At 36.3% G+C, this 25,719-nt stretch overlaps 1 protein-coding gene across 6 annotated transcripts in view; it reads left to right on the top strand.

The window, feature by feature from the left end:
- ADAM32 (ADAM metallopeptidase domain 32) overlaps positions 1–25,719 on the top strand; it is a 184,064-nt gene that overhangs the window by 51,055 nt on the left and 107,290 nt on the right. For all 6 annotated transcript variants that reach the window (XR_006604081.1, XM_045070969.1, XM_045070970.1 and 3 more), the window contains 3 exons: positions 2,819–2,890; positions 3,089–3,255; positions 19,471–19,552. Coding sequence is in view for 5 of the 6 variants with exons in the window: in XM_045070969.1 (XP_044926904.1) it covers positions 2,819–2,890; positions 3,089–3,255; positions 19,471–19,552 (321 nt within the window). In the remaining variant the exon portion in view is untranslated. The remainder of the gene's footprint in view (positions 1–2,818; positions 2,891–3,088; positions 3,256–19,470; positions 19,553–25,719) is intronic.

Below are 25,719 nucleotides of genomic sequence, written 5' to 3'. Positions count from 1 at the left end.
TTCAGAAAATGGGGAAAAATGTACTCTCCAGGTTATGTTCTGATGGTGAACATTTGGTCATTACACCTCTGGAGTACTACAGAGAATATGAATCAAACACATTATCAGTTCTACTTGTAGAATTGTAGAGCTTGTCAGGAAGCCAAAGTTGAGATTCAGAGACAGAATTTAGAGAAGAATATGAAAATATTTGATATATTAGAATATAGGGAAAGGGACAAATGGAACATTTAAGAAAAAATTAAGATATTTATAATAATGATCACTAAATTTCCAGGGAATATTCTGGATTATAAAAATAGTTTTTTTAGAATTATGTTACAAACTTTAAGAGTTGTTTTAAAAGCTTTTGTTCAAATTGTCAGGTTTAACCAGCCATATGATGCTGATCAACGTCCATTTTCTACGTTTATATACATATTTACATCTTCTTAATAAAGCAAACATTGAGCCTACTGTGACATCTATGTTACTAAAGATGTTGGGCATATAAAGAACAGTAGTGATACTGTCTTCACTGACTTCCCAAATTTTAAATCCACATTGTACTCTAGTGAATTCAATGTTATGCTTGAAGGAAGCATATGGGAGTATGAAAACACAGTCCAATGATGGAGAAAGACATGGAAACACATACCTATAACCTGGAGTAGTATAAAAGCATGTAAGTAGGACTTTTAAAATGTGTTTTATTATTATTCACGTATGATTGGGCCAACAGATCAGGAGACAAAATTGTTATTGGAGAGATTGTTTGTTACTCAAAGTTCCCAAAAGGAGATAGTATGCCACATCCTGCAGAAGCCACATGGGGAAGTAACAAAATAGGTAGGAAGCAGAGGGAGCCAGTGGAGAACATGGGCAGGAGACTGGATTATAACTTCTGTGGGAAAGAACCCTTGAGGCAAAGTAAACAGGTTTAGGGTTGTCGAGCTTGAATGATTTCAGTGGGTTCTGGGATGTAAGGGTTGTCTCTGGTCGGCTCTTTGGGTGATTAGGGCAGGGGAATAATGGCCTAGAGTGTGAGATCCTGAAAAGGGATGGTTTGTGGATTAGTTTGGATAATGAAGTGAGGGTGGGGCCAGGGAAGACTTGGTGCAAAACTTTTCCTTGCAAAGGCACATAAATAAGAGAGAAGGTTCTTTAAAAATAACAATAACAACAAACAACCTGCAAGTTTAGTATGATTAATACATAGAGTTGAAGAAGAAAAATGGAAAGAGACAAATTGAAGAACTAATATGATATTTGGATTTTATTCTAACGTTAATGGAGAGTCATTAAAAAGATTTTAAACAGGGGAGTGACAGGTTCATATTTTCATTTTAGAATCATCATTTTTGTAATAGGGTAGGGGCTGGATTGCTGATAGGATAGTTGGAGACATTTAAGAGACCATTCCAGTAATCAAGCTGAACATTTACTAGTTAGTAGTATTAGTAATAGGAAAAAAGAAAAGCAATTTTAAAAGTTGCTGCTGAGGTTGAATTAGAAGGACTTAAATTGATTTAATTTATCATTCACTTAAATTTATTGAGCATTGTGTAGATGCCAATTACATTCTACTTATTGAGGATACAGCTGTGAACACAACAGAAAAAGTTCTGCTCTTATGGAACTCTTATGATATGTAGTATCATAAATTTGGGAGGTCATAGATGATAATACCATTGATTAAAGTATTGGAAAGGTAATTTTTGAGGAAGAATGATGAGCTTCATTTTAGATATATTTAATTTGAGGGTCCTTTGGTACATGTAAGCAGTGCTGTACCTCAGAGAGATGATTTATAGATACGGAATTTGACATTGGCACATTCTACAAAGCTTATTTAGATTTCAGCAGTTGTATATACACTAATTGTGTGTGTGTGTGTGTATGGTTTTATGCACTAGGGTCACATATGTAGGCTTGTGTAATCACTGTCACGATCAAGACACTAAATAAACCATCACTACAAGACTCTTACATTTTTCTTAATAGTCACATCCATTTCTCCCTACTCCCCTACTTAACCTCTGGCAGTAACTAATCTGTGCTCTATTCCTTGAGTTTAGGAATATTGCAATATTGCATAAATGTTATCTTGTATATATCCTTCGGAAATTTTTTTTTAACACTTAGCATAATTTTCTTAAGGTTTATCCAAATTGTTTCATTTATCAACAGTTTAGTCAGTTCCTTTTAATGATCATTATTCCATGGTAAGAATGTACCGCAATTTGTTTAACCAGTTAACCACTGAAGGACATAGAAGTTGTTTCTAGTTTTGGATTAATAGGAATAAATTGTTATGAACATTCATGAATTTTTTTTTTTTCGAGCATCAGTTTTTATTTCTTTAGGTTAAATGCCCAGGAGGGTGGGAGGCCTGGGTAGCTCAGTTGGTTTGGCATCCCACTTGGGATTTTGGCTCAGGTCACGATCTCATCAGCTGTGGGATTGAGCCCCTTGTTGAAGATTCTCCTCCTCTGCCCCTCCCCTCACTTGTGCTTGTTCTCTCACTCTTGAATAAATCTTAAAAAATATAAATAAATGCCCAGGAGAGCAATTGCTGGGTCATATGGTAAATATATTATTTGTTTTGAAAGAAGCTGCTAAACTTCTTTAGAAGTTTAGAGTGGCTGTATGATTTTGCATTTCCACCAGCATATATGAATGACCAAGTTTATATTCATTTTTAAAATTTGTTACTGTCTTAGTTTGAACTATTCTAACCCCAAAGCAGCCTCAAAGTTCTGAGAGTAAATGGAGAGTATATTTCAAACATATTACATAACAGATTATATTTAAATTTAAAATTAATTTTGTTTTTCAGTATGATTACTTGGGCTCTGATAGCATGATAGTAACAAATAAAGTCATTGAGATTATTGGCCTTGTAAATTCGGTAAGTATTTTTCTTTTCATACTTGTTAGAAAAATTTATACTAGTTTTGAAATTCTAATTTCTATTAACTTCACTTGGCATTTCTGAATAATTAAGCCATCTATACAAACTGAGTATGGAATTGTCAAGCATTAATTTATTTGTTATTATAAAATAACAACGATTAATTTTTCATGTATTTATCTCTTTTGTTTTTAGATGTTTGCCCAGTTTAAAGTTACTGTTGTGCTGTCATCATTGGAGTTGTGGTCAGATAAAAATAAGATTTCTACAGTTGGTGGGGCAGATGAAGTATTGCGTAGTTTTTTAAAATGGAAAAAGTTCTATCTAACTCTAAGGCCTCATGATATTGCATATTTATTCATGTAAGAATAATGTTTCACTATTCTTAGAAAGCAGAGATATGTGATAATAATATAGCTTATTTAGGGAACTTCTTTTGGTGACTATTAATACATTATTAGGTGCTTCATTCAGGCCTCATATTCTCTTTCTGTTTGTCACTAAAAAAAAGGCTTGCTAAAATTTATTTCTTTGCTTATTAGCTCTTTACTAATGAAGGTATTGAGGTTTCTAGAGGTTAAACGATTTCAGGATTCTTCTATCTAGTGGTGTCCTTCTGGTTTGAACCCACAGGTTTGAACCCCAGAGCCCATAATCTTAACCACTACCTAAAATAATGGGATTTATCTTATAAAGTTCTTATTTTGTTATGAAGTTGGATCAAAGGCTTGGGAAAGTAGGTTAGAAACAGTTTACCCTAATGAATTTTCTGCATTATTTTAAATATTAATTTTCTTTTTTGTTTTGTTCTAGTTTTTATTGTGGGGAGATTTCAAGCATAACAACAGTTGAGAAAGTAAAATAATTAATCCTTATGTACCTTACATATCCATAAAACAATTATCAGCTAATGGCTAAATTTTTCTTTTTCTCACCCCCTCAAACTCAATTATTTGAAGTAAATCCTTGTTTTTTGGTCTTTCTAGCTCATTATTTATTAAAAGTAGATTCTCTATCCCTCCCTCAGCCCTGCTAGCTCATCATAAGTGCACTCCTCAACTGTCATCATCCATTTAACCCCCCTTACCCATCTCCCCTCTGATAACCATCAGTTTGTTCTCTATAGTTAAGAATCTGTTTCTTAGTTTGCCTCTCCCTCTTTTCTTCCCTATGCTCATTTGTTTTGTTTTCTAAATTCTGTGTATGAATGAAATCATATGGTATTTGTCTTTCTCTCCCTGATTTATTTCCCTTAGCATAATATTCTCGAGCTCCATCCTTGTCATTGCAAATGGCAAGATTTCATTCTTTTTCATGGCTGAGTATGTATATACACACATATATATATATACATATATATACCACTTCCTCTTTATCTGTTCATCAGTTGATGGACACTTGGGCTTTTTCCATTATTCGGCTATTGTACATAATGTTGCTATAAATATTGGGATATGTATCCATTTGAATTAGTATTTTTGTATTCTTTGAGTAAATACCTAGTATATTTGCTGGATCCTAGGGTAGTCCTATTTCTACCTTTTTTGAGGAACCCCCATACTATTTTAGAGAGTGGCTGCATCACTTTGCATTCCTACCACCAGTGCAAAAGTGTTCCCCCTTCTCTACATTCTTGCCAACACCTGTTGTTTCTTGTGTTAGCCATTCTCACAGGTGTGAGGAGTTATCTTATTGAAGTTTTGATTGTACCTCCTGCTGATGAGTCATGTTGAGTAGCTTTTCATATGTCTGTTGGCCATCTGTATGTCTTGTTTGGAAAAAAGTCTATTCATGTCTTCTCATTTTTAATTGGATTATTCATTTTTTTGTGTTGAGTTGTAGAAGTTCTTTATATATTTTGGATACTTACCCTTTTGCACATAGGTCATTTGAAAATATATCAATCCATTCCAAAGATTTTATTTTGTTTTGTTGAATACTTCCTTCACTGTGCAGAAACTTTTTATGAAGAAACTTTTGATGAAGTACCAATGGTTTATTTTTGCTTTTGTTTCCTTTGCCTCTGGAGACATATCTAGGAAGAAGTTGTTAAGGGCCAGTGTCAGAGAGGGTTACTGCTTGTGTTATCCTCTAGGATTTTCATGGTTCCATGTTTCACCTTTACATTTGAATCCATTTTGAATTTTTTTTTTTTGTATGGTGTAAGAATGTGGTCCTGTTTAATTCTTTTGTGTGTTGTTTTCTAGTTTTTCCAATACCATTTGTTGAAGAGACTATCTTTTTAAAAAAAACTTACATATAATGTATTACTTGTTTCAGGGGTACAGGTCTGTGATTTATCAGTCTTACACAATTCACAGCACTCACGATAGCACATAACCTCCCCGGTGTCCATCATCCAGCCAACTTATCCATTCCATCCTGCATCCCCTCCAGCAACCCTCAGTTCATTTCCTGAGATTAAGAGTCTCTTATGGTTTGTCTTCCTCTTTGGTTTCATCTTGTTTCATTTTTTCCTTACCTTCCCCTATGATCCTCTGTCTTGTTTCTTAAATTCCTCATATCTGTGAGATCATATGATAATTGTCTTTCATTTTTTTTTTTATACCATACGAAAAAGATAAATTAAAGGTAGCTCAAAGACCTAAATTTCAGACATGAAGCCATAAAATTCCTGGAAGAAAATATAGGCAGCAATTTTTTTTCACACCAGCCATAGAAACATTTTTCTAGATCTGCCCTCTGGAAGAAAATATAGGCAGCAATTTTTTTTCACACCAGCCATAGAAACATTTTTCTAGATCTGCCCTCTGGAATGGGAAACAAAAACACAATTGAACTATTAGGACTACACAAAAATAAAAATCTTCTGCACCAGTAAGGAAACCATCAGCAAAGCAAAAAGGCTTTGCTTTTGCAACTGATATATCTGATAAACGGTTACTATCCAAAATATATAATGAACTTATATAACTCAACAGCAATAAAACAAATAATCTGGTTAAAAATGATCAGTAGACTTGAATAGACATTTATCTAAGGAAGATGTACAGAGGGCTAACACATGAAAAGATACTCAACATTACTAATCATCAGGGAAATGTAAATCCAAACCACGTTAGATAGCACCCCATACCTCTCAGAATGGCTAAAATAAAAAAGACGAGGGCACCTAGGTGGCTTGGTCAGTTAAGCACTTGACTCATGATTTGGGCTTAGGTCATGATCTCAGGGTTGTGAGATTGAGTCCTACATTGGGTTCTGCACTAGGCATGGAGCCAGCTTAAGATTCTCTCCTTCTGCCCCTCCACCCCATTCACCCACTCTCTGTCTCAATAAATGTTGGCAAAAATGTGGAGAAAAAGGAATCCTTATGCCATGTTGGTGGGAACACAATTGGAACTGCTGTGAAAAACAGTATGAAGTTTTCTTAAAAAAAAAAAAAAGAATTGCCATCTGATCTAGTAATTTCACAATTTGATATATCCAAAGAAAACAAAAACACTAGTTCAAAAAGATATATGCACTCCTATGTGTATTGCAACTTTATTTACAATAGCCAAGATATGGAAGCAACCCTACTGTCCATTGATAGATGAATGGGTAAAGAGGAAGTGGTATACATACACAATGGAATATTATTAAGCTATCAAAAAGAATGAAATCTTGCCATTTGCCACAACATGGATTAACCTAGAGAGAAAAATGCTAAGTTAAATAAGTCAGAGAGGGTTAAATTACATATGATTTCACAAATATGTGGAATTTAAGAAACAAAATAAAAATGAACAAAGAGGAAAAATGGACTTCTAAACACAGAGAACAAACTGGTATCTGCCATAGGAAAGTGGGTGGGTAGCTAGGTGAAATAGATAAAAGGGTTTAAGAGTACAGTTATCTTGATGAGCACCAAAAAATGTATAGAATTGTTGAGTCATTATACTGTACACCTGAAACTAATATAAGACCATATATTGGTTATGCTTGAATAAAAAAAGAACAGAATGAAAAGGCAACATATAGGAGAAGATATTTTCAAATCATGCCTAGTAAGTGTTTAATATCCAGAATATATAAGGGACAATAAATATTAACAGCAAAAAGACAGTCTCATTAAAAATGGGCAAAGGACTTAAAGAGACATTTCTCCAGATAAGATCTACAAGTGTCCAATAAGCACATTAAGAAATCTTTGTCAATACTAATCATTAGAGGAATGCAAATCAAGAAATAGATACACTGAATCTGGAAAGACTTTTTTTCTGAGAAAAACTAAGCTACATATAGAAAAGTTTTTTTCTGAGAAAGAAAAAAAAACTACGCTACTGCTACACATCAGATGAACAAGAAAAAAACCCATATTGAAACAGGTAGGAGAGACTGAGACACAATCTCACGATAAATGGTCTCTCAGAACTTGGGGGAACTCGTAACTCTGAGATTCTCTCTGAGGAACTAATAGCTTAAATCCTACGTCTAACAACCCAGCTTTTAAGATAGTGCCTGAGAGGCAAGTCCACAAGACATCTAGATTTGAAAGCTGATAAGGCTTGCATCATAATATCCACAGGCTATAGGGAATTGGGAAATTTTTTTTAAGGGCTCATCAGACTCTGAGGCTATCCCACAGGGCCTAGAACACAGGGAGTGGACAGAGATGCCCAGTCTTCCTCTGAAAGTAGAAATTTAACACACATCTATGGGCCTAATGAATTACCATTAGGTGCCATATTTGTGCTTTCCTTCTGCATTACTGTAGGTTGCTGGAATTTCCAGAAAGACCTTGCGTACTCATCTGGTGCAATGGTTTCTGTGGTTGCTGCCCAAGGGATACCTGTTGGATCACCTGATGGTCAGTGGGGCTTAATTTTGTGGGTACTATAGGACTGTAGTTAATGGAGAAATAGTTCTTGACTGGCTACAGCGCACAGGGCACAGTATAAAGATAGGAAACTGAAATGCATCCCCAATCTTTCTGTGAAAGAGGCCTATTAGTTATCTTCATAGCTCTGGCCTGAGGGCCATAGTTAAGCACACATTGAATTGAACACACATCTAGAGTCTGATTTTAATCCTCTTCAGAGGCTGGGGAGGCTAGCAGGTGCCATCTTCATGCTCTTTGTCTGTCCATCCCGAAGTCTTTGGTGTCTCTAAGAAAGGAGCTTGTGCACATGTCTGGTGCCCTAAACTTAAGAGGCTGCTGCTCAGAGTATACATCCCTTAATAGCCCGACTTTGATGGTCAGAGGGACTTGTGTTCACAGGGTGATGGGGTGGAAACAAAGAAATGGTTCTTAACTGGCTATCACCACAGGGTTCAGCAAAGGAATAGACCAAATGCCAGTTTCTCTGTGCTTCCCTAAAAGAGGTATATTTGCCTTAGTGTCTGGTTTCCAGTCTGCCTGAATCTAGATGCTGACTGACATCCTCCCATTCGGGGCAGTGACTGGTCTTGGGACACCATCAAGTAGTGGGACCCTCTAAAAATAAAGTAACCTGTTTGAACATCAAGATGTTTGAGAGATTACCAGAAGAAGAAAAAGGTTAAATGATAACTTTATATTCTATACTACTAGGCCACTCCTTTAAGACTGAGAGATAACTGATTTATTTAATGCATAGAAACTAACACAAAGTCAAGGAAAATGGAAAACAGGAATATGTTGCAAATGAAAGATAAAACTTCAGAAAAAGATCTTAATGAAATAGATATAAGTGATTTACCTGATAAAGAGCTCAAAATAATGGTCTTAAAGATGCTCTTTGAGCTCAGGATTGTATGGAAAAGGTGAGAATTTCATTAAAAGAGAAAATGTAAGAAATAAAAAACAGAAGTTTCAGAGCTAAAGATATAATAACCGAATGGAAAAATACATAGAATTCAACAGCATACTAGATAAAGTGGAAGAAAGGATCAGTGAACTCAAATCTCACCCCATCAGAGCAGCAAATAGAAAAAGAGAGGAAAGGCAAAAATAGCATAAGGGACTTGTGGAAGAACATCAAGCAGACCAATATTAACATTACAGCCATATCAGCAAGAGATAGGAGAAAGGAGTAGAAAACTTTGGTGGAGAAATAATGGCTGAAAATTTCCCTAACCTGGGGAAGGAAATACACATTCAGATCCAGGAATTCCAGAGAGGCCAAGTAAGACAAAGCCAAAGAGACTCACACCAAGACACATTAATATGAAATTGTCAAAAGTTAAAGGGGAGGGAATTTTAAATGTAGCAAGGACCCCCCCCCCCATATTGTTACATATAAGGGAACTCCATAACATTATTTGCAGATTTTTCAGCAGAAACTTTCCATGCCAGGAAGAAGTTACATGATATATTTAAAGTGCTGACAGAAAAAAAATGTTAATTAAGAATACTGTACTTGGAAAAATTGAAGGAGACATAAACAGTGTTCCAACAAGCAAAAGCTAAAGGGCATCATCACCACTAACTAGACCAATATTACAGGAAATGTTAAAGGAATATTGTTTCAGCTTAAATGAGATGGACCACAATTGTAACAAGAAAACATATGGAAGTGTAAATCTCACTCACAAATAAATAGTAAAATCCAGATTAGTCTAATGTTGTAAAGGGGGTGCGTTCATCACTTATAAAGCTAGTAAGAAGGTTTAAAGACAAAGTAGTAAACACAACTATAGTTTTTTTAGAGGATACACAAAAAGATGTATGTTATGACATCATAACAAAACGGGGTGGAGGAAGTAAAAATGTAGACCATTAAAATGTGTTCAAAGTTAGGTTGTTATCACTTTGAAGTAGACCTTGAAGTAGACTTATAATTTGTTTTATGAAAGCCTCATGGTAACCACAAAGGTAAAACTTATAGTATAAACACAAAAGATAACATGCAATAAATGTGTGCATACATTATAGCAAATCATCAAATCAAAAAGGAAGAGAGCAAGATAAGGAGAAATGTAAGGGCAGTTAGTTATAAAGCAGCCAGAAAACAATAAAGTGGCAGTAAGAACTTAGCTGTTGGTTGGGACTTCAGGGACGTTGGCAGAATAGGAGGAATCTAAGCTTACTTTGTCCCACAGGCACACCTAGAGAAAAACCACATCAGTGCAGCCAACACAGAAAATGACCCAAAGACTGGCAAAACAGACTTTCCACAGTTACTTATAGAGAGGAGGCCATATCCAAATGGGTAGGGGTGGAGAGACAGAGTCACAAGCTAAATTCCCAGTGAAACCAACCACAAACAGGAGGGACATCAGAATCATGGAAAAGGAAGAGGAGTGGACCACATACTAGGCACCAGAGACGTAGGGGACCTTTATGGGAAGATGAATCTCCATAACCTTTGGCTTTAAAACCCAGTGGAGCTTAACTTCATGAGTTTTACAATGGGGCAATAGGAAATTGAGTCCCTGCCCTTAAAGAGCCAGCACAACAAACAACCTTACTGAAATAGAGCATAGAAGACACAGTTCGAAAAGTGCCAGAGATACACATGAAGGAGATTTACTTAATAGCCTCAGAATGTGTACTGGAGGGCCAGGGATCTTTAGGGGACTTCTCAAAGAGCAAAAGAGTTGGTGGGTGCCATTTCTTTTCCCCACTTCAGCCTAGATACCCTGACACCACTGGGGACCAGCATGAACACTCTCTACCTACCTTGCTAATACTGTGTGCCCTGCTCCTGCATTCTGCAGATCTGCCCATTCTAACCCTCCTACTCTCCAAGAGTCCCTCCAAAGTGGCTCTTGCTTTATCACATCCTGCAAGCAGCCATGGCAGGGACCGGCACCACTCCAGTGACCCCTGCCCCTGGGGAAGGAGACTATTGCCATACACACTAGTAATTTGACTGCAGCTCCAGCAGATGGACTGGAGGCACACATTTGATTTGACTGCAGGCCCCACCCACCAAAAAAAAAAAAATCTCTCAGCGGTGAGTATAGTGAGAGAGCCCTGTTGTTCAGGGTCACTGCAGCCCTGGCAGACAGACTGGGAGCAGGCCTCTGGTCTGATTGCTGGCCCTGCCCACCAGCAAAAGCTTCTCATGGGACAAGGGAGGGAGAACACCCTGAACCCCCACAGACAGACAGACAGACAAAGGGCAGGCATCTGATTTGACTGCAGGCCCTACTTACCAATGAAAGCCTCTCAAGATAATGCGAAGGGAGTGCCTGCAGTTTGCTATGACTGCTTCTCCAGAAATGGGGTGAGGGCAAGTATGTGGTCTGATTGCTGACACCATCCAACTATAAGCTCATATTGGCTCAGACAGGCCCTTTTTGTTTTTATTTTTTTAAGTTTTCATTTAAACTGGTTAGTTAACATGCAGTGTAATATTAGTTTCAGGTGTACCGTGATTCAACACTTCATACATCATCACAAGTGCTCTCCTTAAACCCCATCACCTGTTTTCACCCATCCCCTCACTCACCTCCCCTCTTGTAACCATCAGTTTGTTCTTTATAGTTAAGAGTCTGTTTCTTGGTTTAAGTTTCTCTCCTCTCTTTGCTTGTTTGTTTTGTTTCTAAAATCTACGTATGAGTGAAATCATATAATATTTGTGGTCTTCGTCTGATTTGGGGATTAAGGTAACGCTAGCCTCATAAAGTTTGTGGTCTTCGTCTGATTTGGGGATTAAGGTAACGCTAGCCTCATAAAGTTTGGAAGTTTTTCTTTCATTTCTATTTTTTGAAACAGCTTCAAAAGAGTAGGCATTAATTCTTTTTTTTAAATGATTGGTAGAATTCCCCCAGAAGTCATCTGGCTCTGGGCTCTTGTTTGTTGGGAGATTTTTGATTACTGCTTCAATTTCCTTGCTGGTTATGGGTCTGCTTATGTTTCCTATTTCTTCCTGTTTCAGTTTTGGTAGTTTATACATCTCTAGGAATGCATCCATTTCTTCCAAATTGGCTAATTTTTTTTGCATATAATTGCTTATAATATGTTCTAATATAATTTAATATAATACAATATAACATATATTATATATATAATGCTATAATGTGTTCTTATAATTGTATTTCTTCGGTGTTGGTTGTGATCTCTTCACTTTCATTCATGATTTTATTTATTTGGGTCCTTTCTCTTTTCTTTTGGAAAAGAAAAAAAAAAACCAACTCTGCCACACTCAGGCACCCTCAGTCGTCTTGTGACCCTGCGGATCCTCAGGCCACACAGGTCTGCCTAGGGTTCTGCCCCTACTTAGCCACCCGAGTGCCTTTTGTGGGGGCATTCCTCACTGGAGCAGACTTCTAAAAGTTACGATTTTGTGCTCTGCTGATATATCACTTTCTGGTGCCAGCTTATGGAGGCTCCCTCCCACTGTGGTTTTATCTTCCCATATACTACCTCCTATTCAGTTCTCTGCACCTCCTCCATTGAAGAAAGTGGTCGCGTTTTTATCTGTAGAGTCCCAGCTATTCTTTTCTTAGATCTCTGGTTGTGTTTGCAGGTGTTCAGAATGGTTTGATAGCTATCTAGCTGAATTCCTGGGTCCAGACAAAACCAAGGTCTCCTCTTCCTCTGCCATCTTGGACACCTCCTACAAAATAAGTCTTAATGTATTCAAGAAGATCTAAAGCGTATCTGACATCTTTTCTGATAATTTTAGGAAACTAGAAATCAATACAAGAAGAAAACTGGAAAATTCACAAATATATAGAGTTTAAATATCATGCTACTGAAAGAATTATGGGTCAAAAAAATCAAAAGAGGAAACAAAAAGCACCTTGAGATAGGTGAAAAGTTTATTAATCTTGTGTATCTTTACAAAGAACTAGCTCTTCATTTCTTTGATCTTTTCCACTGATTTTTTTTTTTTTTTGGCCTTCATTTCATTTACTTCTGCTCTGATCTTTATTATTTCCTTCATTCTACTAACTTTGGGCTTGTTCTTTTTCTGGTTCCTTTAGTTATAAGGTTAGACTGAGATTTTTCTTGTTTTTTTTGAGGTGGGACTGTATTGCCATCAATTTTCCTTTTAGAATTGTTTTCTCTGAGTGCCATTGTGTTTTCGTTTTCATCTGTCTCTATGCATTTTTTAAAATTTCCTCTTTGATTTCTTAGTTGACCTATTGGTTGTTTAGTAGCACGTTATTTAATCTCCACATGTTTGGTTTTTATAGTTTTTTTCTTCCTTGTAATTGATTTCTAGTTTCATATTGTTGTGGTCAGAAAAGATGACAGATACAATTTCAGTCTTTTTAAATTTGTTGAGACTTTATTTTATGACCTACCTTGACCTTTCCTGGAGCATGTTCCATGTGCACTTGAAAGAATGTATATTCTGCTGTTTTTGTATGAAATGTACTGTGTATTTACCTGTTAAATCCATCAGGTTTAAAGTATTGTTCAAAGATACTGTTTCCTTATTGGTTTTATATGTGGATGGCCTATTAATAGATGTTAATGAAGTTTAAAGTCCACTACTGTTTTTACATTATTGTCAATTTCTCCCTTTATATTGGTTAATCTTTTCTTTATATACTTAGATATTCTAATGTTGGGTGCATAGATATTTGTAATATTCTCTTGTTGGACTGATTCCTTTTAACAGTATTGTTATTGCTATTGTTATTCTTTGTCTCTTTACAGTTTTTTTTTTTTAAAGATTTATTTATTTATTTGACAGAGAGAGAGAGAGAGAGAGAACAAAAACTGCGGGAGTGGGAGAGGGAGAAGGAGGCTTCCCACCGAGCAGGGAACAGGTGCAGGCCTTGGTCCCAGGACCCTGGGATCAGGACCTGATCTGAAGGCAGACACTTAATGACTGAGCCACCCATTCACCCCTGCAGTCTTTGTTTTAAAGTCTGTTTTGTTCAACATAAGAATTGCTACCCTGGCTTTTTTCTCCTCCACTTTCATTTGCATGGTTTATCTTTCTTCATCCCTTCACTTTGAATCTGGATGTATCATTAGGCCTAAAGTAAGAGTCTAATAGGCAGCAAAAGATGGTTCTTTTTACCTATTTTGCTACCCTGTGTCTCGACTGGAACATTTGGACCATTTAAATTTAAAGAAATTATTGATAGGTATAGTCCTTCGCAATTTTAATTGTTTTCTGGTTGTTTTTGTTCTCTGTTGTTTTCTTCTTCTCTTGATCTCTTTCCTTGTGATTGATGAATTTATATAGTGTTATGTTTGGCTTTCTTTATTTTATGTTTATTATAGGTTTTGGGTCTGTGGTTACTATGATGTTCACATATAGCATCCTATGTGTGTAACAGTCTATATTTAAAGTTTATGATCTTTTTGTCTTTTTTACTCCCTTCTTCACATTTTATGTATATGTTGTCATACTTTATATCCTTTAACTCATAATTTGCTTCTGATTATGGATTTTTTTCCACTTAAAAAGTCCCTTTAACATTTTTATTATAAGGAGGCTTAGTGGTGGTAAAATCCTTTTACTTTTGTTCTGATGATAAACTCCTTCTCTCTCTTTCAATTCCAAATGATAACCTTGCCAGGTAGAGTATTCTTGGTTGCAGGTTTTTTTTCTTTTCAGCACTTTGAATATATCATGCCACTCTCTTCTGATCTGCAGTTTCTGCTGAAAAGTCAACTGATGGTCTTGTAGGGTTTTCTTTGAATGTAAGTAGTTGTTTCTTTCTTACTGCTTTTAACATTCCCAGTCTTTAACTTCTGACATTTTAACTGTAATGTGTTGTGGTGTGGACCTTCTTGGGTTCATCTCGTTTGCAACTCTCTGCACTTCCTGAACCTGGCTGTGTATTGCCTTCTCGGAGTTAGGGAAGTTTTTACCCATTATTTTTTTTAAAGATTTTATTTATTTTATTGAGAGAGAGAGTGAAAGGGAGACCTAGGAGGGAGAAGCAGATGCCGCATTGAGTGGAGAGCTCAATGTAGGGCTTGATCCCAGAGCCTTGGGGTCATGACCTAAGCCAAAGGCAGACCCTTAATTGAGCCACCAAGCTGCCCCTACTTATTATTTCAAATACATTTTCTGCTCCTTTCTCCTTTTCTTCTTGGGCCCTAATGATGAAGGGAATATTTGTTCGTTTGATGTTGTTCAATGAGTTACTTAACCTATTTTCACTTTCTAAAAATGCCTTTTTCTTTTTACTGTTTAGCTTGGATGCTTGCCATGACCTTGTCTTCCAGATTGCTGATCCATTCTTCTGCAGCTACTAATCTACTATTGATTCTATCTAGATTATTTTTCTTTTAGTTACTGCTTCCTTCAAGTCAGATTGGTTTTTAAAAAATACTTTCTTTTTACTGAAGGCCTCACTGAGTTTTTCCACTTTTTCTGACCACCCCAGTGAACGTCTTTTATGATTATCACTATAAATTCTTTCTGAGGCATATTGCATATCTCTTTTTCATTAGTTATTTTTCTGATGTCTTTTTCTTTCTCTTGGAGTGATTTTCCTGTATCCCCATTTTTCTTGAATTTCTGTTTGTTTATATAAAACTACCTTTCCTAAACTTAAAGGAATGGTCTTGTTTATATTCATTCCTTGTGTCAACTTCCCTTGTTGACTTTTGCTAACTGGAGCTGTAGATGAAGTGGGCTGAGGGCCATGGTGCAGTCTGTACTAGGGCTGCTTGGTGGGATGGCCCAGGGCTGAAGTGAGTGTGGGCCGGGTCTGAGGCTCTATGCACAGGGGCTATCCTGATATGATTGTGAATCTGAAGTGATTGCAGTCTGATGGGTTCTATGGCTCTTTGCGCCGTGGGCACTTTGGCAGGACAGCTGAGGTTGAAGTAGGTGCGGACCAGGGTATTCTGGGCCTCTACATTCTGAGGGCCTCCTAGCAGGACAGCTACAATTGATATGAGCACAGTCTAGGGTGGTCCCTGGGCTTTCTACACAAAGGGTGTCCTGACAGGATACTTGAAGCTGAAGTGGATGTAAGCCATGGTATTCTGGAGCTTTCTGCTTAGAGGATGCCTAGGCTGGACTGCTGGAACCAAGATGGGGTATAGACCAGAGAGTCCTATTCTGTGCGAAGGGCACCCTGGTGGGTGAGCTATAGCTGAAATGGCATAGGCTGGTCTTCCTGGGGCTCTTGAGGCAGCAGGCACCCTGCAGGACAGGTAAAGCTGAAGTGAGAAAGTGTTGGTGTGGTTCTTGGGCTCTCCGTGCAAACCGTGCCCTGGCAGGATAGCTGAAGTTAAGTATCCTGAGGTGCTCAGAGCAAGTGCCCTTCGGGTGGGGTGGTGCTGCTGGAACCAAGGTGAGCATTGGCTGCAGGTTTCTGAGGCACTATAGGCATGGCACACCCTGTTGGGGGTGACTGGAATGGTAGCAGGTGTTAGTTGGAGGTCCTGAGTGTTCTGCACTGGGGGTGCCTTATCAAGCTGGTGGAAGCTGCAGTGGTGTGGGCTTGGAGTGTTCTGAGGTGGCTTTGTACATGTGTCACCTTGGCATAATGGCTAGGGCTGCAGTGAGCAGTGACCAGGGGCATTCCAGTGGAACAGCTGGGATTGATAGGATCAGGGGCACAGGGCTCACTGAGGTGGTAAACGAGCCAGGGCATCTGTACCTTGCTCCCATTCACATTATCAAGGTGAAAGAGGAAAAGAAACTGTTGTACTTGCTAGCTCCCTTGACCTGGAGAGAGTTCTAGCATCTAGCAGCTCCCTACTACTCCCATACCCCCATAGTTTGGCTGAGTTCTGGGGCTGTATCTCTTATACACTAGTTGGTCTTTTAAACCATGGCTTTTTTTTCTGTGTCTCAGGGCATCTAGGGGTGGTGTGAGCTAGGGGCCAGGTGCTTGCAGGTTGGTTATGGCTCCCAGACCCTGCTCTCATCTACAAGATCAAGTTGTAGGCTGAGTGTAAACCATTGCACTCGCTAGCGTCTCTGACCCACAGAGTCCAGCAATGTCCTCCCCTGACATTTAGTGGATTTCTAGAGCTTGTTCTTTTATGTACTAGTTGCTCTTTTAACCATGGGTTTTTTTGATTGTTTGTTTTTTGTTTTGTTTTGTTTTTCTTTTCTTTCTGTGCCCCAGGGCAGATGAATCTGCTCCTGGTCTTTCAGTGCTATCACTCCTCACTGCCATTCGCAGTTTTAGATTTGGGATTTCTCTTCATTACTGTGTCTCCTGTCTTGCCAGTCCCTCTTGTCTTTCTATCTTTCATTGTATAGAAGCTGTTCAGTTAGCCGTAAGTCCTTTTTCAGGAGGAGTGTCTCTACAAATAGGTATAGATTTGGTATGTCTATGGAGGAGGTAAGATCAGGATCTTCCTATGTTGCCATCCTGGACCAGCTCTTCCTATTAAGTGTTCTTTAAGCATTTAGGTACATGTCCTATATAATATATATGATTTCAGAATATTTTCTGGCTGTGGATAGTCTTTTCATTTTCTTAATAGTATATTTTAAAAAGCAGATTTTGATGAATTCATTATTATCCTATCAATTTTTTATTTTATGAATCATGTTTTGGATGATAAATCATGTTTTGATGTAGTACCAAAAAATATGAAGGAGGACATTTTTGCATATGAATAATTATTCAACATTAATTCTTGAAAAAATTATAGTTTCTCCATTTAATTGCTTTTGCATTTTTGGGCTCTTTTTGCACTTGGGCTCCCTCCTCAGTAGCAACAGTGATTTGACTTTATATGTAAGAGTTTATTTTTGGCCTCTTTTGTGAATAACTCACTGCCTTGATCACTATAGCTTTATAAAAATCATTTAAATCAAGTAGTATAAATTCTCCAAATGTATTCTTTTTGAAAATTGTTTCGGTTATTCTAAGTTTTTGTCTTTCTACATAAGTGCTTTAAAATATCTTGCTAGAATGTTGATTGGAACTGCATAGAATCTATACAGTAGTGTGGAGAGAACTGGCAGCTTAATAATACTAACTCTTCCAGTCAATGCACTTGGTATTTTCTTCTATTTACTTAGATCTTTTTACATTTCTTTCATCAATGTTCTGTAGTATACAGTTCTGTCAGTATACAGATATACCAGTGTCTATCAGGATACATATTTTTCTCACATTATGTTAGCTTTATATCCTAGTATATCATGTTTTTAGTGCTATTTTTTCTTCTTTTTTGAACACAGAATGGAAAAAATTAATTTACTTATCTTTAAATTTTTTATTCAAATGTATTTGAATTCTGCATAACATTGTAAATTTAAGGTATGCAACATGTTAATAAATACATTTATATATTATATGATTGCTGTTGCAGTGGTCATAAGCACATCTATCATGTTATATAATTATCATTTTTGTGTGATTGAAATAATAAATTTCTAAGCTCTTAGCAGATTTCAAGATTATAAAACAACATTGTTATCTCCTCTATTGTATTGGATCTGTAGGTCTTACTGACTACTCATTGCATGTTCATACCCTTAAATAACATCAGCACTATTGTAAATGTTTCATTTTACTTCAGTTTCAAATATTTTATTGCTAGTATGTGAAAATCAGATTGACTTTTGTACATTGACTTTGAGACATGAAAACCTGCTGAACACACTCAGTGCTAGTAGCTTTTTTATATACTGTGGGATTTCCTAGATAGACAACCACGTCATCCATAAACAGAGAAAACTGTATTCCTTCTTTTCCAATCCATATACCTTTTATTTTACATTTTTGGCCTTATTTAACAGGCTAGAACCTCTAGTATGATGCTGAATACCAGTCCTTACATTTTCATATCTATTGGTAGCACTCTCTTGGATTAAGAATGAGTGTAAATAGTACTCAAAACATGGGGGAACGGGGAGCCAAAGTTGCATGTAAGAGTGAATACTTGTAAACAAGTGCTGGAAGGGTTAGGCATAAAAAATATCAGAGAGACAGAATAAAGAGAGCACTAGGAAGACAGTGCAATGTGATGCGAAGTACAGTTGAAACTGGGGGATGTTCCAATTGATAACTGAAACAAGTTCCTTTATATAGTTTGGGATGTTTGTTTTGATGGGGGTTCTAAAGATGGCAGAACACGTTTAGAGTGTCTGTATCTTAGTGGTTGAAAGTATGGCTCTGGGTTCAGATTGCCTAAATTCATATCCTTCACTAGCACTTATTAATTGTGTTACCTTGAAATAGTTACTTTTAAGTTCTCATCTGATGTATGATTTGTTCAATGGAGATAATAATATCTATTTCACTGGCTTAAATTGAGAATTAAATGGGATAATTTTTATGAAAAATCTCTGAGAATAGTGCATTATTATATGACAATTTATATGGGCCCTTACTCAAAGAAGAATTAATAATGTTAAGTTATAGAGCAATGAAGTCATTCTTATGAGAAACTGGTAATAATAATAATAATAGTTTTATACAGAAGTAGAAAATGATTCCAGGGTCCTGGGATTGAGTCCCTTGTTCAGCAAGGAGTCTGCTTCTCTCTCTGCCTGCTGCTCCACTTGCTGGTGCTCTGTCTCTTTCTCTCTCTGAAAAATAAATAAATAAAATCTTAAAAAGTATATATAATATGCTTAATATCATTTAATTAAAAATGTCTTCTTAATTTGAAATAGTAAGTATGGAAAGATTGTTCCTCAGTTTGCTTCAGTCTAGGACTTTATGGGCCCCAGACAAATTATTAGCAGAAATTCTCATCTTTGAAATATTTTTCAAAATTAATTATAAATATATACTTATTTATTTAGCTATAGAGATCATCCAGATTATGTAGGAGCAACAATTCCTGGAAAGATGTGTGTTACTCATTATTCGGCTGGAATTGCTTTGGTATGTAATTATTTAATCTTACTATTTAAAAAAATTTATACATTTAAAAATCATTCAACATTATAACAAAATTTTATACAGTTTACATTTATACTTGCATTTAGAGATTACACTTTCTACTTGTTAAAAATTTGAAATGTGTAGAAGGAAGAATATTTTGTAGAATAAATCTGTTGCAATTCTTTTGGAAGTAGGAAGTAGAATAAAAATATCACAAATACATGTGCATTCCTTAATATAGACAATAGTACATCATGAAAAATTATCTGTAAAAAATTTTTATAATCCAAACAGATTTTTGCTTGTAAACATAAAGTTGGAGAATTTAAAAGAAATTTAATGAGTATTTAAAAGAAACTTTTTATGTCTGTTTAAAAAATTTATAATATTTGTAAATATTTGTAAATAAATTATTGATATAATAAAATATATAATATTTTATATATTTATATATTTATATATATAATATATATAATAAAATATTTGTAAATAAATTATTGATATAATTAGATGCATCATTGAAAGGTAAAGTAATTGGTTGAGGAACTTTCCCATCCTGTTCATTTTTTTTAAAAAAACAAATTTAAGTACTAAAAAATTTTTTGATTACAAAATAATTTATGTTCTGCCCCATTTAAAAGTTAAATAGAAACATATAAGGAAATTTATGTAAATTTATGGCATCTCTCTACTCAGGAAGTGATGACCACTATTAATATTTTGATTAATATGTATCTTCTACATTGTGTCTTTATCTGTTACTGTGGCTCCCTCTCTATATGTTTTTGCAAAAGTGGGATTTTGCAGTCCATATATATATATTTTTAAAGATTTTTATTTATTTATTTGACAGACAGTGATCACAAGTAGGCAGAGAGGCAGGCAGAGAGAGAGGAAGGGAAGCCGACTTGCCGCTGAGCAGAGAGCCCGATGTGGGGCTTGATCCCAGGACCCTGGGATCATGACCTGAGCTGAAGGCAGAGGCTTAACCCACTGAGCCACCCAGGCACCCTCATATTTTTGTTTCTGATACTCATAATTTTTATTACAAAATTTGTGCATGTACCTGGCAAAGTTATTTTAATTATAAGTATAAAAAGCAAAATTCGATAGTAATTCTTCCTTATCTTCTTCAGGAAGTCCTACTGAAGACTTTATAATTTCTGTTTAAACTCTTCTTTTTTTTTTTTTTTTTTTTAAGATTTTATTTATTTGTCAGAGAGAGGGAAAGAGAGCGAGCACAGGCAGACAGAATGGCAGGTAGAGGCAGAGGGAGAGGCAGGCTCCCTGCCAAGCAAGGAGCCCGATGTGGGACTCGATCCCAGGACGCTGGGATCATGACCTGAGCCGAAGGCAGCTGCTTAACCAACTGAGCCACCCAGGCGTCCCTGTTTAAACTCTTCTTGTAGCTAAATTTATTATTTAAAGTAAATGTTCTCTTCCCCCTATTTTGATTTATAAACTTTAGGCAATGTTGGTCATATTATCTATAACATATTTAGCCCACACTCTGTCATGTATATATTCTTATATTTTTATTATTTTAACAACATTCACATTATTATTAAAATATATTATTACATACTACTTTTAAAATACATATAGTATATATTTATATTTAGTATGTAATATATAGCATACATATATATGGTATATAATATTATATATTATTAAAATATGTTACCAAATAATATACTATATATACTATTGAAATATATGATAATTATATATCATTATACATTATTTGCATAAGTAATTTATAGTTATACATGTATAATATATACATAATATATAATATTACATGATCTTATTTTAATAATTATATTTTATTCATATATTTTTGTATTATATTGACTTACCTTAGGCAATGCCCATTAATTACTTAGTATGAAAAATAAATTAGAATAGTTGAACACTTCTTATATCCATTGTCAAGATTAGTAAAAAATACTATAAAAACTTTTATACTTTAAATTAATGAATAGTATTTTATAATATTGTGATATGTAAGTAATATTAACTCTTGGGTAAAGAAATATATTGTTATGCTAGTAAAGCTGTGATGGTCAGAGGAGGACCTCTTAGGCATCAGGGTCTAATGGAAATGCTTAATTAGCTCCTTACTTCTTTATCTTCTATGAGTGAAACCAACAGCCATAGAAAATTAAATATTATCTTCCTTTTCTTAGAATCCTTTCCTGATTTTTTGGAGTAATTCTTGAGTTTTTTGTTTGTTTGGTTTCCAGTTTATTGTTTAAAATATTGTTATTTTTCTATTTGAATTGGGTATTGTATATTGAATTCAAAATAAAGAAAAATTTATGTCTTCATAGGTCTGAATGTGGGCCAGTTCAGGATTAGTTTCTAGACCAGACTTTTCTTTCAATGTTAACTATTTTTTCTGGCATCCTGTGGGTTATATCCTAAATGTACTAGGTGTTAAATTATTTTCAAAATTATTCTTTACATTCCTTTAATTACAAGAAATAATTTTCTTTTGTTTTTGACCCAATTCTTTGCCCAGTGTTCTGGGTGTAGGACTTTTTAGGCAGGAGGTCTTTCCTCCAGGAAACTCATTGCCTGCTCCTACCCTAGCAGGAAGACAAGAGGGAACTTCCAGCTATGACTGCCCATCTCTCACCTGTAGCCTTTCGGTTTGCTTTTGGGGTATTGGAGACATGAGATAGATGTGGGCCAGATATGACTGAGGAACATTTATTACACTTGAGTACAATTCAAAATGGGCTAGGTCTACCAGTGCCACAGGTCTAGATTTACCTTTATTTTTCTGGAAAGCTAGGAAGAATATTTTACTTATTTTCATTTTTAAATTTTTTTAAAAGATTTTATCTATTTACTTGACAGAGATCACAAGTAGGCAGAGAAAGGAGGAAGCAGGCTCCCCGCTGAGCAGAGAGCCCGTTGTGGGACTTGATCCCAGGACCCTGGGATTATGAACTGAGCTGAAGGCAGAGGCTTTAACCCACTGAGCCACCCAGGCACCCTAGGAAGAATATTTTAGAACTACTTTACCATTCAACAAAAGGATTGAGGAAGGAATATAGGAATCTAAAATATTTTAATTTTTTGATATAGGTCTTTTTAAAAATTTTATTTCCAGTATAGTTAACAGTGTTGTATTCACTTCAGGGGTACAATATAATGATTGGATAATTCTGTATATTACTCAGTTTTCAGCAAATAAGTGTACTCTTAATCCCCTTCATCTGTTTCACCTGTACCCTCCCCCCTCCTTATGGTAACCATCAGTTCTTCATAGTTAGAAGTCTAGTTTTTGTTTTGCGTCTTTCCTTCCCTTTCATTTGTTTTGTTTCTTAAATTCCATGTATGAGTGAAATCAGATGGTATTTCTCTCTGACTTATTTCACTCAGCATTATATCTTCTAGATCCATCCATCCTGTTGTTGCAAATGGCATGACTTCATTCTTTTTTTTAAGTTGTTATTTAAATTCCAGTTAACATACAGTATAATATTAGTTTCAGTGTACAATTAGTGATTTTATACTTCCATACAAAACCTGGTGCTTATCACAAGTACACTTCCTAATCCCATTACCTATTTCATCCATCCCAAAACCCACCTCCCCTCTGGTAAGCATCAGCTTGTTCTCTGCATTTGAGGGACTATTTCTTGGTTTGCCCCCTCTCTTTTTTTACTGCTAGGCTCATTTGTTTTGTTTCTTCTGCTCATGAAATTTTGTTCTTTTATAATTTTCTTCTAATTATTGTCTTGTCTTTTTCTTTCTTTCTTTTTTTTTTTTAAAGATTTTATTTATTTATTTGACAGACAGAGATCACAAGTAGGCAGAGAGGCAGGCAGAGAGAGAGGAAGGGAAGCAGGCTCCCCGCTGAGCAGAGAGCCCTAGGATCACGACCCACTGAGTTACCTAGGTGTCCCGTCTTTTCTTTTTCATTGAAGTCCCTTTGACATATTTTTAAAGGTCAGTTTAGTGGTGATAAATTCTTTTAACTTTTGTTTGTCTGAGAAACTCTTTGTGTCCTTGAATTCTGAATGATAGCCTTGTCAGGGAGAGTATTATTGTTTGTAGTTTTCTTCTTTCAGCATTTTAAATATGTTACACTACTACATTTTGGCCTGCAAGGTTCCTGCTGAAAAACCAGCTGATAGCATTATTAAGGGGTTTCCTTGTACATAATATTTGTTTTGCTCTTGGTACTTTTAAGATTCTCTCTTTATCTTAATCTTTGCCATTTTAATTATTATGTATTGTAGTGTGTGCTTCCTGTGGTTTATTTTCTTTGTGGCTGTCTGTGCTTCCTGGACCTGGGTGTCTGTTTCTTTCCCCAGGTTAGTGAAGTTTGCAGCCAGTATTTTTCCAAATAAGTTTTCTGCTCTCTTCTCTCTCTTTTATTTTGGGGATCTCTATTATGAGAGTATTAGTATGCTTGATGTTATACCAGAGGTCCCTTAGCATATCCTCATTTAAACTGATAAGAACAGATATCCTCATTTAAAAAATTTGTTTTTACTTTGTTGCTGTTCAACTTGGGCACTTTCTATTACCCTGTCTTCCCAAGCATTAATTCATCTTCTGCTTTCTCTAATCTTTTTTTTTTATCCTCTCTAGTGTATTTTTCATTTTAGTTATTCTATTCTTCAAGTGTGATTTTTTAAAAACTATTTTCTGTCTCTTTGTTGAAGTTCCAATGAGTTCATCCATTCTTCTTTCCAGTCCAGTGAGCATGTTTTTATTTATTTATTTATTTACTTATTTAAGATAGAGAGAGAGAGAGAGAGAGTAGGAACTGGGGGGAAAGGGAAAGGGAGAAGCAGGCTCCCCAATGAACAGGGAGCCCAAAATGGGGCTCAATCCCAGGACCCTGGGTTGGTGATGTGAGCTGAAGACAGATGCTTAACTGACTGAACCACCCAGGCATCCCTCCAGTGAGGATGTTTTTCACCATTACTTTTATCTCTTTATCAGGTAGGTTGCTTATTTCTGTTTTGTTTAGCTCTTTTTCTCAGACTTTTGTCTTCTTTAGTTTCGAAAAGATTCCTCTGCTGCCTCATTTTGTTTGTCTTTTTGTGTTTGTTTCTATGAATTAAGTAGAACAGCTGCTTCTCTTAGACTTGAAGAAATGATAATTTATAGGAGCACCCCTTATGTGGTCTGTGTGTGCCTGATAGCTTTGGTTGCCTTGCTGTATCTGTAATGGGTGTGGACTGGAAGTCCTGGGGCACTTCATACTGGGACTGCACTGGTGTGATGGCTGAAACTGAAGTAGGCACTTGCTGGTGGGTTCTGGGGCTCTCTGTAGAGTGGATGTTGGCTGGAATAACTCAGAATACTTTGTACATAAGTCATCTTGGTGAGATGGTTGGCACTATTGCCAGCACAGTCCAAGGATTTCCCTATGTATGCCACACTGGGGCCCCACTGTGAGGCTTTTCTGGGGGCAGCACTGGGTCTTGTGTGGGCCAGAATTCCAGGCATTGGGCTTGCTAGGGTGCCCTGACTCTGCTTTTGTCTGTGCTATCAAGGTGGAGAGGGAATGTAAGCAATGGTACTCACCTGCCCTCTGGCCCTTGAGAGTGTTCCATGGCTCCCTGGACATTTGATAGAGTTCTAGGACTGGTTTCTTTATATTCTAGTTTTTTTTTAAATTTTTTATTTTTTATAAACATATATTTTTATCCCCAGGGGTACAGGTCTGTGAATCACCAGGTTTACACACTTCACAGCACTCACCAAAGCACATACCCTCCCCAATGTCCATAATCCCACCCCCTTCTCCCAAACCCCCTCCCCCCAGCAACGCTCAGTTTGTTTTGTGAGATTAAGAGTCACTTATGGTTTGTCTCCCTCCCATTCCAATCTTGTTTCATTGATTCTTCTCCTACCCACTTAAAACCCCATGTTGCATCACCACGTCCTCATATCAGGGAGATCATATGATAGTTGTCTTTCTCTGCTTGACTTATTTCACTAAGCATGATACGCTCTAGTTCCATCCATGTTGTCGCAAATGGCAAGATTTCATTTCTTTTGATGGCTGCATAGTATTCCATTGTGTATATATACCACATCTTCTTGATCCATTCATCTGTTGATGGACATCTAGGTTCTTTCCATAGTTTGGCTATTGTGGACATTGCTGCTATAAACATTCGGGTGCACGTGCC

The sequence above is a fragment of the Mustela putorius genome, unplaced genomic scaffold, assembly GCF_011764305.1.
Source record: "Mustela putorius furo isolate JIRA1106 unplaced genomic scaffold, ASM1176430v1.1 tig00003976_pilon_pilon_pilon, whole genome shotgun sequence".
Taxonomy (NCBI): Eukaryota; Metazoa; Chordata; class Mammalia; order Carnivora; family Mustelidae; genus Mustela; species Mustela putorius.
The sequence above is the reverse complement of the archived record's forward strand: the minus strand, read 5'-3'. Positions and strand labels throughout refer to the sequence as shown.